Below are 17880 nucleotides of genomic sequence, written 5' to 3' on the forward strand. Positions count from 1 at the left end.
AAAGAATGTCATTAAAACAATAAAAGCCAAAGAATGTATTAAACACCAGTCTTGGTTTATTTTTAAATGATAACATTTTTAGTATTATTATCCACATATGAGATAATTATTCTTTAACCTACCTCATATCATATTTAGATATAGTTTACAGTATCCAATAACAACCCATCTAAAGGTCACCATTAGTGTGGCTAATTTCTCATAAAATGAGAAATATTTTTGTTCACTTATATTTCCTTGTTCTTGTAACCCAAACCCTCTGAGATATACATACAGATTTAAGCTCTAAAAGAACATGAGAGCAAAACTTGTATTTCTGAAAAACACACTCTTATGCATCTATGCAAACGACTATACGGTTCGTCACAGTGAGAGTCCATGTTTGCTTTTCATTTTCTACTCATCTTCAGTTTTAAAAAACAGAGACAGAGTTTTGTCTTCGTTGACAGAAACGTTCATGCTCTTTATCTTGGCCCAAGGTTGGTGGGAGGAACTTTAGCTGTCGAATGGCCTTTCTTGTTGGGATGAGCTTTTGTATGCAAGTTTGACACTTTGGGCTGAAGTTTCAAATAGAAATGTAGCTGTAAAGAACAAATGTAATAAAAAAAGTTAGACATCCATCCGTTTTTGCAACTTGTCAATGACAAAAAGCACTGTAAGAAATTCACGTAAAGGTGTTTATGAGCACATTTGTTGTCTACCTGTACAGCTTCAGCAGGTCCCACTGTCACTGTGCTGGTAAAGGCTTGGTACCCTGGTGCAGATGCGGTAACCGTGTAGGTCCCAGGCAACAGTAGCCGGAAATAGTCTCCATCCGGCCCTAAAACAGCATCAGACATCACACAGCAAATGAAACGAAACATCACACTCGTGTAAAGTTAACCTTAACTGTACAACTGCACTCACCGCTGGTCATGTCATGGTTTATGCCTGTCACAGAGATCTCGGCATTGGTGATCGGGTTGTTGTTTTCATCATACACCATCCCTTTGATCCCATGGTGCACCTGGAGGACAAGAGAGGGTCAGGGTATGTAAATTCAAACAGTATCTGTTTTAAGAAAGCTTCCAGTTACAGTCCGGCATCACACTCAGAATGGTAAAATGATGCCATTCATTACTTTAAATGCGCTAGCAAGCGGGGTTGTGTTACTTGAAGGCACAACAGGACCCTTGAAGGTTCATATCAGTTTCATGTTTTAAGTACCAGGGGACAGGGTCATTACCAGCTGGTGCCACAGTGAAGCTATTTGTCTTTCTTACCTGCGTACATCAGAATACAGGGCTCCCTTTTACCTGTAGCAGTTTGAATATAAAGGTCTCTCCATTTTCAACAGGTTTAATAGGTTTAATAATAGGAGCAACATCTCAGATGTGGAAGCTCACCTGCTCCATGTAGGACACCAGAGCCTCCCTGTTGGCGAGCCATTCGTTGGCGAGGGCCGTTGCTGGAGGGAACTTATCACAGCTGAGCTCCAGGGTGATCTCGAAACAGTTAGTATGGAGGTAGTTGAAGTCCTGCATACCTTCAGAAACAGAGAAATAACACTTCGTAAACACACATTGAAAATGAGCACAGCGTGTGGGCACAGAACCTAGTAAAACGCACAGGAAGCCGCACAGGAAGCCACAGAGGAACAGTTTCTTCTCTACTTAATGATAAACGGGCTTATGAGTCCCCACATTTCAGCTAAATTAAAAGGCTTTCGCATAAGACAAAAACCGCAAGCCTTATTGAAGTAATTCAACGAAGACAGTGGTATGTAAAATAGACCCACCCTTTGACAAAGAGTACCAGCTGGCTCCATTTGTAATCCCTTCATCAAAGTAATCCCCACAGTTCCAGCCCTTATGCATCCAGCTGTGGGCATAGGAGTATGTCTTTGCCAGCTGCAAGAACACAAATCTGTAAACAACTTCATTAAAGGTGAAGCGTGTCATTTTGAGTGACTTCTTTTGGTGGGACATCCCGGTCTAACCTACATCATTGGTTGGTGGTTCACCCAAAAATCTGTCATCATTTACTGACCCTCTTGTCATTTCAAACCTTTATGACTTTCTTTCTTCCGCAGAGCACAAAAGGAGATATTTTGAAGAAAGTTGGTAACCGAACAACAGTGGTACCCATTCACTTCAATTGTATGGACACAAAACCAATGCAAGTCAATGGGTACCGCCGTTGTTCGATTACCAACATTCTTCAAAATATCTTCTTTTTTGTTCTGAGAAAGAAAGAAAGTCATTCAGGTTTGAAATGACAAGAGGGTAAGTAAATGATGACAGAATTTTCATTTTTGGGTGCACTATTTCTTAAATCAACCTTATACGTAGCTGGAATAGGATGAATTAAACTCCAGTAGGGTGAATTATTAAACCGATCATTAAACAGAAAACACTTTCAAATTCAAATACAAAATACCTTTCTGAATATTTTGTCATCAGGCGTGGTTGAGTATGTCGTCCTGCCTCTTATCCGGGGCTCTCGGGACTTATCGAATGGGTAGTTGGCAACAACAGCTCCACCGTGGAGGTTAGCTGAGAGAACAAAGTTATAATTGTCCATCCATTTGATCACAGCTAAAGTTTCCGGCTCAACCTGTAACAACCAGTAGCGCAGGAGATGAAAACATCAAGCAAAACACACTTTTAGTTGTTAGTTTTGTAGTCTTGTTTTCGTCCATAACACTCTAGCAACCTCTAGAAGACGCTATTTAAAAAGAGAAAAAAGTCACCATTTATTCATTCTCATGTCATTCCGAAACAGTATGACTTTATTCCACAGAACACAAACAATAATATATTTTGAAGAACGTTGGTAACCAAACACCAAACCACTGAGACATTTCTCAAAATATCTTCTTTTGTGTTCCACAGAATAAAGAGTAATATACAGTACAGGTTTTGACTGACCTGAGGGTGAATAAATGATGATGCTTTTTGGAATATGGTGACTGGTTAATTCGCCAATATGCATATTAGACAGCTCCCAGCTCAAACTGGATTTTCTTACTGCCTTTCTGGAATATTCTTTCAGCTCTGTTATCTGGGAGATCTGACATGTGGCAGTGCGTCCCATGAGAGGTGAAGGCATAATGAGTCTCTGTCTGGAGCTGTTGCTTCAAGTGAGATCAGTCTGGCAAGACCTTTGAGATTGCTGCTGAGATGTTGATCTCATCCAAGCTCTCAGTATTTATTATGCATGGATCTGTTTATATAAACATCTATGTGTCCCTTCGGCCGCAGCTGTCATCGTCGAGTCGGGTTTCATGTTGTGAGCTCACACAGATGTTTCTTCCCCTGCTTGGTTTTGTGTAGGTTTGAAGACGGTGGGGTCAGAGAATCAGGAGCCGTGTTTGATGTGTGACTGGCAGCTCTTGACTCAAAGACAAATGAAGGGAATGTGTCATTTTCTTCTGCCTGCCTGCCAGCGGACACACTTTTCCAAAGCTGGATTTCTTGTTTTAGTCAGAGGAAAGTATTTAGAGTTGTTTCTGATTCAGTGATTCGTATTGTTGTAGCGTAGTGAAGTCCAAATGAGACCACATTGAAAATATGGGATTTTTTATTTGAACTTAGAAATAAACAGTTTTGGGATTTTGGAAAAACCTAACATAAAGATTTAAGATGTAAAAAGGAAAATAAATATTTGAGGTTTTGTGGTGTTTAGTCACACAACTCTAAGCATTAAATCTGACATTTACCATTTTTTTCTCAATTGTGCCAATTTTGCTTTTTACTTATATTCTTAAACCACACTTTGCAATGCATTAAATTAAAAAGTCTAAAATAAATAGTAGTCTGAGATTTTTGTTCCCCTTTCTAAATCTGAAAATCAGGTTCGTGATGAGAAATTTCACTGATCTACTACCGGGCCCTGAAAATCTCTAGATGTACTTCATACAGTATATATAACGTCTCATATTACACAGAAAGTTGTGAAAGACGACTTCATAGTAAAGATAAACTACAGTTCAGTCTGAAAAGTCTATTTACGCAGGCAAAGGCTTTTTTCGTGAGAGGAGGACCTGTTGGCAGTTGATAGAGAGCAGAGCAATCCGGTGAGCGCTGGGTGAGTTACAGACAGACTAATGGAGAGCATAAGTGTTCTTTCCAACTGTTAAAACAAAAAACCTATTTATTCGCAAGGCAGGAACTGGCGCTATCCTGTATTTTACTCAAGACAGCAATTTATGTGAGACTGCAATAAGAGATTGAAAAGCAATAAAGCACCAATCAACCTATTGCCTATGAAAACATATACACGGTTATTAAACACGCACAGGGTGTTTCTGTAGCTTGGCTGGTGGAATATGAGGCTCGCAACACACAGGGCAGCCCACACAAAACTCTACAGATTCCTTCTGAATTAGAAAACTTGTGCATTTTTTTGTTTGTTTATACACGTGATCTTATTTTGTATTATGTGCTTTTAGCTTCCACACTGTAAATATACAAAAATGATATGCAATCCCTTAACAAAAAATAAATTTAAGTGTGCTTTTAGTATACTTTTACACTTTTAAACTTGTGCAATGTGTGTAATGAAGAAGTATACGTTGACAAAAATGCAATATACATAACTATGTCTTTAGAGGTGTATATAGACCTTACATAATGAAGCGTATTGTATTTCTAGCTTTACTTTTTACATTTTCTATTTAAAGTATTGCAATATATTGCAAATGTGTATCGTATCGCAATACATAGCAATATATTGTATCGTGACCCATCTATCGTGATATGTATCATATCGGGAGGCACTTGCCAATACACAGCCCTACTATATACTGTATATATATACTAATTTATTTATTTAAGTATTGAAATGGTACACTTAGGAGTATACTACTAGTACATTAATATTATTATACTTAATATACTTGAACATTTCTGAAGTATACTTTATAAAATGAACCTGAAATAGACTTCACTACTGATAAAAATGTCTGGTGTAACATAGTAATCTAGCCAGGTTGATTTAGTCATAATAACACATATTTTGACTGTGTTTAATTCCTTTCCACAGATTTCTCCAGTCTGGTTTTGGTTTTGAAGCATACTGGAACTGCTAAACTGCAAACCTTGAATTGCTCTTAAATAAATGCAAATGTTTTGTTTTATCATACCCTAGCAAAATGCATCTTATCATCTTAGGTATCTTATAATAACTCTTTAATTTCCAACACTTAAACTGGTACGCAACCTCTATGACTAATAAGTGTTGTTTCTGAGGGTCTTTCTCACATCTCATCTCTGTAAGTCGACACTGATTGATGCCTACCTGTAGTTCCCAGTTGTCTGGCAGCGGCAGGTGGTGGTTTTGGCCACTGTGCCTCTCATAGTAGTACATCAGAGCGTTCAGGTCGGGGAAATTGCGGTTCAGGTCTGTGTCCTTGGCATTTCCACGGCCCACTAAGTAGCCGTTGAACTCTGGACCCTAGGAATGGGATAAGAAGCAGGAATATATATCATGTCCTGTCCTTTGAGTAACCTTCAGGGTGGGATGTCACCAACGTTCTCAGTGTTCCATAATAGGTGGCTAATGCTTTGTGTGGTTTGTTGTGCTTGTTTGTGTTAAATAAACTCTATCTGAAGCTGAGGTGGTTTCCCCTGTCGGTGGTTGTCTGGGACCGCAGTGGTCGAATAAAGTGTCTGTATATGGCCAGATTCGGCCACCGCGAGTTGCACGTGGACCTTGGCACATATAAATAGTCTCAAAGGAGTAGTAAAGTGTCTATCCTTCTGAAAACCATCTAAAAGGTTTAGAAGCTTGGTAGAGACACCAGCATTACATGTTGTGGTCTGGCATCCGAGGACAAAAAGTGATAATATCACTGTGTGTGTGCATGCGCTATTTTATAGTTAGAGGACGTGTGCTATTTCTTACAAGCTTGTCTGGTGTAATTAATCTCTAAAGAAAGCCACAAATGCCCTTGTGACATGACACATTCTACCATAACAACCTGGGAACCACGAGAGACCTCCCACACCACCATTGCCACAGCGCTTACATACAGTGTTCACATGATAGACACGATTGTTTCTTATGGAGTTACAATGTAAATTAGCTAATGAGGGATGGATACCTGCCTGGCCGCCACTTCATATCCATCCGGGTTCATGGAAGGAAGGATATGGATCCGTGTGTCGTGAATAAGCCGTGTGATCCGCTCGTTTCCTGACCGGTATTCCTCGCACAGGAACTTGGATAAGTAGATGAGCAGCTCCCTGCCAAGCACCTCGTTCCCATGCATGTTCCCAACGTACTTGAACTCTGGCTCCACTGAAAAACACAAGTCAGGTGACCACCAGTCAGGAAGCCGGGAGGTCAAAGGGGCACATCCGTGAATCGCATGCAGGCAAACAAGCAGTGCAGCCTCGCCTCATGCAGATGCATGCAATGCAGGGAGAGCCACTGCAACAACAGTGATTCTGGCTATGAAGGTTCACTGCAATTATAGTTGACGACATACGTTTCAAGAGACAGTACACCTAAAAAATAAAAACGCTGTCAGGTTTGACATCTTGTGGTATGGCAACTTTGTAATATGCGTTAGTGTGAATATGATATGAAAGCTAGAATGAAGGAAAGTGCCTTTGAAAACCCAGCTAATGTCATATTTTTGTGATTTATAGTTTTCTACATGAAGTCATCCTACGTAATGTAAAAAACCTTTTGTGAAATATGTGACCCCGGACCACAAGACCAGTAAGTCGAACGGGGATATTTGTAGCTATAGCCAACAATACATTGTATGGGTCAAAATTATAGATTTTTTTAATGCTAAAAATCATTAGGATATTAAGTAAAGATTAGGGCTGCTCGATTATGACAAAAATAGTAATCACGATTATTTGAGCCAATATTGAGATCCCGATTATTTAACACTATTACTCATTATCATTTAAAACAACATAGAAAAATACTTGTGAAAAACTTGGCTTTTAAACTGTGAATTTAACTGAAAAATAAATGTAAAGAAATAGCACAGCTGAACCACTATAAAGGAAAGGGTGCAGACGTTGCACTAGTCTTTTTCATTGTCCGTCATTTTGATGGACAGGCTCGTAAAAAATCCGTCATAATCCATTAATACCCGTTAGTATGGTGCAAGGTAGTGTTATGTGCTAATTAGCATGTTCGTGACGTCAAGTGTGCGCTGTGGATTTATACCACAAGAAAAGAGAGGATCCTTGCGAAATGGAATGCGGCACAATAATCGTTTTACCTCGATTTTTTTGTAACTGATGAAGGCCAATTTTCAGCTTTAGGGTTCATCTACTCTCCACAAGTCTCCACGAAATCACCACCTCATAAAGTTGTTACATTTTTCTGTGAGTTCAAGTTTCCTCATGGCAAAGGTTTTGTATGAATTCAATACACTTGAAATATAACACACAGTTTATATGGACTTCATGAAACGTTCATGAAACGTTGTTAATTTTATACTACAGTACTTATACTACTATACTACACATGGCTTGTTGTAATGGGATTGTCGCGCCGCATCGCACCACGTCCGATGTGGACAAATTTTTAAATTATAATGGGTTCTAATGCGTGCTATTGTCTCTTGTCGCGCCGCATCCGGTGTAGACACGGTGTTAGCAATGCAGAGCCATTTAATCAAAGATTCTTATACGAATCATTTCTTTTTTGCTTTTTATGATCTAAAGAACCTTTTTCTACAACAAAAAAACCTTTTGTAAAACAAAAGATATTTAACAAGTTCAGATGTTAAATTTACTTTACGAGACCATTCAGACTTATTGTCCTTTTAAAGCTACTCAAAACTTTTTTTCTTTTTAAATGACGGCATGAATTCAAATATCAACTATGATTTAAAGGTCCAGTATGAAATGTAGCGGCATTAAGTGGTAAGGTTGTGAATTGCAACCAAGAGCTCACTCCACCCCCCCCCCGTTTCAAAGCACTACGGAGGCTGACACAGAACTAAATGTTGTCACTTTTTTTTCTTTTTTTTCCCGAAGGAGATAACATGTTTACTAAACGTGCTGAGTGAGTGGTTTGTCCATTTAGGGCTGCAGTAGAAACAACAAGGCAAATTCCATGTAAGGAGACCCACGGTGTATGTAGATAGAAATAGCTCATTCTAAGGTAATAAAAACATAACGATTCATTATGTAAGGTCTTTATACATCTCTTATATATTATATTGCATTTCTGCAATAGATAGTCCAAAAAAATGACTAACTGGACCTTAGTTAGAATCCATCTATATTTTTGACTGTTTACCAGCAGGCTGCTCTCATCTGGTTTCCCATTTAATAGCCTGTTTGCCATTTATTCACAATAATCTACTCTAAAAATGCCTGTCCCAGCAGATGTTTTTTTTTTCAGATGCAGGAGTGATGACAAGATCGCAAATCTAATTACCCTCTATGAACAGGCAGACTCATTCCAGTCTTCCCATTAATCATGATGTAATTGAATAAATGGTGGTGATTGAGCTCACAGATTGACCAAACAAGAATTAACACACGAAACACCCGCACAAAAGGTCAGAAAGCCCGTGCCCACTTCTCTGTACCGGTTCCTGCTTTTGTACTCAGTGTGGAACATGTATACATCCTGGAATTCTCTCAGAGACTTAAACTTTGGAAGCATATTGCCGAGAGAAGCATATCTTTACATCCCATGATAAAGATTCATGTGCTATTGGAAGCTAAGCATATTTCTCACTTTAACTTCTTTGTTGACGAATCGTAACCGTTTCAGGCTAAATGTGTTTTGAATTTTATGGTCTTGAAGAAAATAGTTTCAAGAGACGTAATGGCTTTATCTTTAATTGTAGGATCAACTTTGGCTCATATGTTTTTCCTTAGATTTGTAGATTAAATAAATTCGACACAAATAAGATCCGAGAGCTGTGAAATGAATATGAAGAGCATTGGGTTTTGGAGAAATTTGATGAGAAATGTTTGAGTTCATATTAAAATATGACTTTTGACTGCAGATATGGGAGATGTCTTGGGAAATAAGAACAAATCAGAGACCTTTCTGAGATGATATTGCCGTGTGGTGTTTTTCTCAGAAGAAACATTTGAGAAACAGGAGAACCCTTGCAAGCAAAATATTTCACTTTGAGATGTTCAAGAAATCAAATTTGAGATTTCTTCTTACAGGAATGTCTATGTGAAAAAAAAGATCAATGATAAGAGTGATGTTCTCCATGCCTCCATTCACCACATCCCTGACATGTAAACCCCCATTAAACCCCGATAACTCTCTGCCTACAGTAAATCCAATTTACCGTATATGAGCGTGTGAGGAGCTGCGTGATAAATCACGTTGGCGGTCGATATTGGCCGGCCAGACAAACCTGTGAATTACCTGCCAAAGCTCCATTTCAACACGTCGACCGCCAGTGGTGTTCTCAGAAAAGTGATGTACACTATTTCACAGGAACACCAGCCCACATCATTACCTCACACTATCCATTCTGGCAGCCGCTCAACCACAGTTAAAACGTTTTTTTTTAGTTTGCTGGAACGTACAGCTGCGTGGGTGAGGAATTTGGTGCCTTGGTACAAAACTTACAACAACAGAAAAGAACAGTGCATAAAAGACTCACATGCTTCATGGACGCCTGGATTATCACTGAACTCCAACACGTAAAGGTGTCGACCCTCCACACTCCGGCCGATGCTGTAGACGCGGGCGATGTAGGGGCACTCGCTTTGGACCGCAAAAAGGGCTCTCACCATCTCCTCATATCCGTGGTGTTGGAAGTCAGACGCCCGGGTCAGCAAAGCCTGGAGCCCCAAAAGGAGCGCCCCGGTCCAGATCAAAGAGCAGCCTGACAGCATGGTCCCGTACTGCTCCACAAACAGAGCGCCACTTCTCTCTTCACTCGCTTCCTCTGCTCTTTGATCGCCTCCTCCCTCTGGACGTTCTCTCCCTCCCGCTTAGGAGAGAACGAGTAGGGACGGCCCCTTTTCTTTCTTTTACACCCCTGCCATTTGTCTGTGTTGTGTTTACTCAATTGGAATTGTTGAAGTGAGAGTTGGCTGGATTGACCCCGCATATGTCACCTCAAGGGCAATTTGTCTCTTCGTGCTAAGTCACTGCCCCCCCTCACCCCCTCATTTTTTCTTGCCAGTGTTAGTGAAGCTTTTTATTCCTGTGGTTTGTCTCTGTGCCACCGACTAGCTTTTAATAATATGATCATCGGGGTGAAATAACAGATGGGAAAAAAGCTGAAATATAGAAAGAAGTGTGTTTTTCCTGGGAATCGAACCCACAGCCATGCTACAGGAATATATTTACTCAGCCCCCTCCCACTCCAACACTAGCTCATTCATTAACTCTGAGTAAACATACTCGGGGCTCGAGAGGTTAGCGCTTCTACAGGGCATTCTGGGAAAACAAGACCACGGGGACCAAAAGTGTAGAATGAACACTGTGGTCGCTCCAGAACCGGCCCCCGGAGTACCTCCCCCATCACCTTTGCTGCTATAAACCACAGGAGCTGCTGTCAGTCAGACTCACTGTGACCCTGTCAGTTATGATGGCTGTTGCTTTTTGTCTGAATGTATCTCCATTCTCAGTAGCACCATCACGAAACGTAACAGTCTTTGCATTGACCAAACAAGCAGGATGTTTAGACGGAGGGCAATGTGTTTGTGTCATCTCCCTGGTTGTTGCAAAACCGTCATGTTGACGTGCCGTACACTGTACTCTCTATGCCTGTCAGTAACTTTTGGACATTTGTTTGGGTTCATTTAGTGGCTAATTCTGTGGAAAGTTTGCCAAGCAGCAAACATCGTATGGAGACTTTATTATGTATAAGCAAAACAAAATCAATATAACCTGTGCTAATTTTGTTCGTTGGCCACACGGCTTGTTCTAATGGGATTGTCGCGCCGCATCGCGCCACGTCAGGTGTGGACAAAATTTTAAATGATAATGGGTTCTAATGCGTTCTATTGTCTCTTGTCCCGTCGAAAAGAGTTAACATTTAACCAAATTAATTATATAGACGTTGAAATTTAGGCTGTATAAATAAGACACATTTCCTTAAAACTATAGACACAAAATCAAAACTGCATATGCATATTTAAAGAAAATGAAGTAGTGTACATTTGTAAATGTAATGTTTAGAGGTCGCTGTGAACAATGATTCATGTCAGTTAGAGGTTATAATGAATTTGAAAGTGTTAGGAAAGGTGGAGGATTTTTATGCAGTTTTATATATGCATTTATATTTTATAAATTTTAAAATCGTTCAATTGTTTAGAAGTAGTCCGTTTTTTTATTACATTTATCTTCTTCAAGTGCAAATAAATGTTGACAGTTTGAAACGGAAGTTGCGATTGACTTTTTTTCCGTATCATGACGTGTATCCGAGTGAAACGGCTTCTGAAATTAGGAAAAAATGTAGGGCGGGGCTTTATTTTGCCCTTCCCTTTTTGATTGGTTTGTTGTAAGGTGGGCCTGGAGGGGAGGGCTAAAATGCCTGGCCATTGGACAGTCAGTATAGTCCTACCTCTTTTTTGTTGCTGACGTCATGCGGCGAAGAGTTGTTGTTGAGAGGGGGAGAGGAGCTAGACGTTTTTGATTAAAGATTACAAGTGCAAATGAATAAGAAAAATTCATAATGGTGTGCACAGATAAATCATTTATAATAATCACTGCAACACTGTGTAAAACACTTAGAATTTTCCTGTTTGTTTGAATGGTGACTTTAAGAAATATGTTATAGTTTTTAGGAAACTTGTCTTAGCAGTAGGAAATCTGTAGTGTTACAGCGCCATCTGGTGGGAAGCAAAAATGGCCGCAGGAACCAAAGCTGCTATCAAAGGGATGCCTGCAAAAACAAATCAATATATACATAGTTACAAACAGACACACAGATTACCGTTCTAACAAAACTGTTTTGATACACACTCATTATTTTATTTATTATTTATATTATTTTTATATTATATATATAATATTATATATATTATTTTGTTCTATGTATTAAAATAATAGTGAACTAATCAAAACTACCACAATCAATTCATAGCTATATGAATTATGTTGTGACTAAAAGCCAGAAAAAATCAAAACTGTTTTATATTATCATATTATATTTAATCACTTTCTTAAGGTTTGGCATGGGTTGAAGGAGTTCCCATCTATTATGGACTCTTATTTACCACTTTTTCTCCATTTTTAGGGTCAGATTCTCCATTACATTTAAAAAAAATAAAATGTTGTTTATCAAATACAAAACAATAAGTCACTATGTTAATATGTATATGTAAAGTCAAGCTACAATGTTATCAAAATCTCACTTTAATATTTTTACTTACTTAATGACAGTGTAGACACAGAATTTGGTGGTTCTGCAAAAACGAAGAAAAAAGCATATGTGACTTTAGGGTGTTAAAATTTCAGCATGTTTTAATAGAAAATATAAGACAAAAAATATTGGACTGAATTGATTTACCAGCAGATTCATACTCTCCTTGGCAACTGATAGCTAAAACAAACAATTTGATCAATTAATTCCTTCACCTAAAATATGCACATATTTGATAATACAGTACACTGTAAATTGGTTTACTATAATACTTTTAATTTATAACTTTAATAACTTACATTTTTGGTCACAGGCACACTTTTTGCCTGTATTCCAGAAATAGATATTCAGAAATAAATAAAATGGGGTTTAATTTCCTGTGTTAAAAAGATTTTGAAATATCTTACCATTAAGAATCTGTTCAGAATCAGTCATTACACATGTCAGTTGAATAGTTGAAGGCCACTTGATACACAACATGGCATTTTTGTTGTGAGTACTGCAAATTGATTGATTGATGTTTGATTGATGAGATCCACAAACTTGGTCCGCATTCTTCATCATTTCGAAACATGAGATATGTTGAAACGGTGTCATTATCACATAGAATCCACATTTCTCTACAAAAAAAGCATTGTGTAAAATAAATTAACTTGAAATTATTTAAAAACATTCAATTTTTTGAAATAATTAATTGTCTTTGACCCTTTATATGTATATGACACTTTAAACACTGTATGTGATGTTATGTCGATTTTAGTTGTCAGTTATATTTGAATATGACATTCATTTTCATTAATGACCCAACATCCATTAACTGATATTTACAAATAGATTAAATAGTAAGGATGATTCTTAGATATAGAGCGGCCCCTCCTTTGTTCAAATGCCTTACCAGGCAGAAGAGAACACTTTTATCAAACGATAACCAGACAACTGAATCATATTCATTTGTACAAATGATATTAAATAAAATGGCCAAATATGTTTACACATTCCTGAAGATAGTGTTGTTAGAGTGTTGCGCAGTTCAATTGCCACAGAAACATGAATGTATTATAAAAACATTTGGATAAAAGCATCTGTCGAATGCATAAATGTAAATGTATATTAGCCAACAATAGGGTTGTTTTTGACAAAATTTTATATCAAAAATGTGCTATATAAGTGTGAATGTAAAATGTATTGCGTGGGTATCGTACCATTTTGTGACCCACAGCAAAACTGGAATATGAGACAGGATAGCATGAACTGAGAACAGCCAAACAACAAAGAAAAACACTTTAAATATATATTCCATAAGAATCTTAATTGTAAAATAAAAATAGTATTCATCATTTCCTATTTAGATTTACAGATGCCAAGTTTGATATTATGCTCGCTAGGATGTTAATACCGAGAAGTGTTTTTTAAACTACATGAGACCACAGATGCGTAGTACTTGGGTTGTTACTCAATAAAAAAAGATACAATTTTGTGTTTTTCTATTGTTGAACTGTTTCTTTCACGTTTCCTTAAACAGAAATGGTAGGAATATCCAGAGGACATCACAGACAAAACAATCTGCTTGTTGTGCAATGTAGATTCACAGTAAACCATCAAGTCTCGGCGCATTCTACAAGAAAGTGTCTTTTAAAAAGTGGACTGTGGTCCGCATGAGACTAACATTTATGTTTTAAGTGTAATCGTCTGTTCGTGTTCTCTTCTAACATGAACAATGAGCTGGAAATTCCTGAACACTAATTATTTCTGTAAAGCAATGCGGGATTACAACGACTGCCTCAATCAAACTAAAGATTCTTTTAGATTGCATACAATTTTCAATCAATATGCGTAAATGTTTTTAGATATAGATATACTTTTGTTATCATATAAGGTGGCCTTCTAGGCTTGTTGGATTTTTTCCACACAGACTGAGGCATATTGACTAGCCATACTCATAATTATTTAAAACTGTTTACATTTGATCGCAGTAGCACAACAATGCTATTAGCATCTAGGGACATGTCTGGGCATGCCTCTGTCACTTTTATATACAGTATCAGTATGTTGCTGGGGGAAAACAGGAATCAAAAAATGACCACACTCACCATTCTTATCATGACTCCGCTATACGAGAACAGAAATGCTTTCACGATGAAAGCGAGAATCCCAGCAGTTACTTGCAGTGCCCTTCCTAGCTCAACACCTAAATCATCTCACTGCAGGTGTCAAATAGAGATCTCAGTTTTGTAGTACTGAATGGGATAAAGGCTCACGCTCACGGATTCATTAAAGAGTACATAACTAGGGATTTTTAAGGTCCCACTTTGGTTTATGGAGTGTATAACAACAAGTTTATGCACATAGAAGGTGTAAAAACACGATTATTTCGTAATAATAGGCAGTTATTCTTACCTTACTTCTTGACTGACACTCAAATGATACGTTCCACGATTCATCTGTCTAATCCCCTCCTTTCCACTAGTCTAGTCTGCTGTGATTGGTCAGATGGTCTAGTCTGCTGTGATTGGTTTACCGCGAATGAGGATCACAAGCTACAGTGTTTGGGGGAGAAGAGTGAAGTTTTCGCGGGCAGTCCTAGCAAAACGTAGGCAGGGACTATATGTAGTGACGTAAATCCGCAGCGGTTCGCCAATCGGACGACTCATTTGAGTGATTCAGAGTCGACTCCCTTTTTTCCAAGCCAATAACTTTGTTATTCATTCCAATTCGGATTTACAACTTGGCAGACTGCTTACATTCAAACACGGCAACATTACACACAGCATGAAATGTCATTTTCATGATCTCATGTTATGTACTCTTTAAATGCATAAAAGGGGGAAGTGAAACGAATTCAAGATTCTTGTGCAATTGTTTGGACATTGTGCAGTTGACTTTCATCCTTAGCTAAGACCAAAATGTGTGTCTCTAAACAGAGATCTTTCTCTGGTAAACCACTAGACTACACTTCATGTCTTTTCAGGGTTAGGTGACTTTATTCATGCTGTATCAAGAACACAGAGACCACTTGGTTTACATCTGGTTACACATTGACAGCATGATTTAAAAAATCACTTTTAAGCAGCTCTGGAACTCTATGCGAGTCATCAATGATATATTAGTCCACAGTTAAGAAATCAGATGAGATCACAACATGCCTTTACACATAACTTCTATACTGTAAAAAAAAGCTGTAAAAGCAGCAATTCCTTTATTGAATGCCTTTATCTCAACATGTCTCAACTCCTGAGCTACAAGACCTTTTATAGCAAGATTTTAAGATCTGATTATACTCACTGTAAACCCAAATGTTCAAAATAATCAAACAGATTAAGTAATGTAAACTTAATTTTTATTAAAAAAAGTTCTACTTACTTAAATATTTTAAGTACGTGAAACACTTTTTTACTTTTGAGTAAAGTATAATGATTATTTTTGATTAACTTGACTAAAACTCAAAAATTGTATTTGCTCCTTACTTAATTTAAACATGTTAATTCAACAATTGGTCAAGAAGGATTTCCAATTCCCAGCATGCTTTGCGTCAGACTGCATTAGGAGAGTAAATTTAAAAAAATATGATTATTTTATATGTTTTTAATAAAGTTAAAGACTTGTTAGTGTTTAATGTTTAGAAGAGTATTTAGAAGAGTTTGAGATATTTTTCAGTTTTGTGGTTACCATTGTTTAGAAGAGTGGTGCATGTGCCTAGTCTCTGCGAAGCTACATTTCACCTGTAACATGTGTTATGTTACCAGTGAGCAGTAACTGTGCTAATGCCAGTTCTGAGATCAGTCTCTTCTTGCTCATTTTGGATTGCATAAGTCAAGGTGTTTGATTTATGCATATTAAGACTAAGGAATATGCAAAATAAAGAAACCGAAAGAATTTAGTTTAGTTAACTTAAAAATGCAACTTTGGTACTTATTTGTTTAAGTTCTGTCTACTTAATTTCATAAAAAGGATCAATTAAATATTTAAGTCGCACTAACTAAGATTTGGTAAGAACTTTAACTTAACAGTAATCAAAATTTGAAGGTTCTGCTTACTTAAACCAAGAATCTCTAAAACTCAAAAAATTTTAAGGAATTGCCAACTTATCCGGGTTTACAGTGCTGTCAAAATCACACTTCAATCTTCTGTGTGCTAATAAAGAAGTGATGAGAAGAAAGCACAAAGGAAACGCACATGCAAAATCGCTTACCACGGAGATCATCACTCTGTTGTGCATGATGAGGAGAATGAATGAACATTGCATTACAGTTCCTAATGCACGAGATGAGACCATCAACCTCCGCCCACGTGCCAACAGAGTCTTGTGACATTTACACTGAACGCGCAATGCAGAAATAATGCATTTTTTGCTTTGAGGTAACCATCTTAAAAAAATACAGTGTGATAATCATAGACAGTTTAGCTGAGCTAGAAGTCTGAGCTCATGGCCACCTCAGAACCCCCCCCACCATAAAAAAAACCATAGAGGATGTATTTTAAATATCTATGTATAGGGTTCATAGACCCTATGTTTCATATAAAGTACTATCCATAAATGCATTGAACAATTGTGTTGAAGTTCATTGTATGCATTTGTCTGCCTCTGTACACTTCTTGTGTGTGTGTGAATATGTCCTGTATTATACAAGTGACTTTGAAAATAGAGTTACAATTTTAAAATGCACAAAATGCACTTGGATTGCATGTATGTGCATAGTAATGCATATATAATGTACTGTATTACCTCTAGGGACTACTACAATGTGCAGGTTTCATTCCATATCTACTGTAGGTTGGGTTTAGGATGTGGTTTTATTAGTGTGCACGTTGCTAGCTCATAGAAAATGCGTATAAATGCGGTCTCATTTGCAAGTTGCTTTGGATAAGTGTCTGCTAAATAAATAAATCCAAATCAAATATGTGGGATTACAGTGACTGCAATCACAGTGAAGATTCATTTAGATAGATTATTCATATTTCTCATATGGTAGGCACTTTAAATCCCCATGAATGGTTATTTATAGCCTTGTTGAACCCCAGTCTACTGTATGTAAAATGAAGCTAAACAAAAAGAATGAAAATTCGGACTATCATGTTTCAGTTAAGAGATCAGAAATCATAAGAGATTATAAAAGGCATTTATTGATAGCGGTTTCCATACATTGTGAAAGTTGTAATACAGTTTTTCTTTTACTAAATGATTGATCTCACCAAGCTCACCTACACAATGCAAAAGAAGAAACAACAAAAAGAAACTCACCACAAGAACGCCAACAGTGGGTGCATGATGAATGAATGAAATAAACGCGAGCATGTGAGTTTTCTTCACGCCAGTGTATATTATAGATTCACGTTACAAACGAACACCCTTGTTTCTGTTTAATGACATTTCCTCATACAGAATCAAACCTTTTGGAAACTTGGGAAACTCCAGAGTTCCTCGCTGACAGATAATGCTGTGTAACTCTAGTTAGAACGGTACCAGCGGTTTACGTATTGTCTTGCAGTTGAACATTTGTTGTTTCAGTATGACTTATGTGTATTTTACGTTTACATACACAAGGACACATTTAAAACACAACATGCAGACA

The 17880-nt window shown here is 37.6% G+C and overlaps 1 protein-coding gene across 5 annotated transcripts; it reads right to left on the reverse strand.

Moving 5' to 3' along the window:
• Positions 1-34: 34 nt before the first annotated feature.
• cpn1 (carboxypeptidase N, polypeptide 1) lies at positions 35-17854 on the reverse strand. Of its 5 annotated transcripts, none has more exons than XM_057358467.1 (15): positions 17550-17854; positions 13513-13561; positions 12718-12930; positions 12610-12636; positions 12458-12490; positions 12321-12353; positions 9596-11830; positions 6086-6282; positions 5281-5436; positions 2419-2595; positions 1778-1889; positions 1386-1525; positions 907-1006; positions 702-820; positions 35-581 (listed from the first exon to the last, which is right to left on the reverse strand). In XM_057358467.1, the coding sequence occupies exons 7-15, from the start codon at positions 9828-9830 to the stop codon at positions 465-467; spliced, it is 1353 nt and encodes a 450-aa protein (XP_057214450.1). In that variant the 5' UTR covers positions 9831-11830; positions 12321-12353; positions 12458-12490; positions 12610-12636; positions 12718-12930; positions 13513-13561; positions 17550-17854; the 3' UTR covers positions 35-464. The 5 variants fall into 5 exon arrangements, with proteins under 5 accessions (XP_057214450.1, XP_057214451.1, XP_057214449.1 ...); XM_057358468.1 differs by lacking the exon at positions 17550-17854 and adding an exon at positions 16500-16519; XM_057358466.1 differs by lacking the exon at positions 17550-17854 and adding an exon at positions 14401-15514.
• Between the last annotated feature and the right edge of the window lie 26 nt (positions 17855-17880).

The sequence above is a fragment of the Triplophysa rosa genome, linkage group LG18 (assembly GCF_024868665.1).
Source record: "Triplophysa rosa linkage group LG18, Trosa_1v2, whole genome shotgun sequence".
In the NCBI taxonomy this organism is placed as follows: Eukaryota; Metazoa; Chordata; class Actinopteri; order Cypriniformes; family Nemacheilidae; genus Triplophysa; species Triplophysa rosa.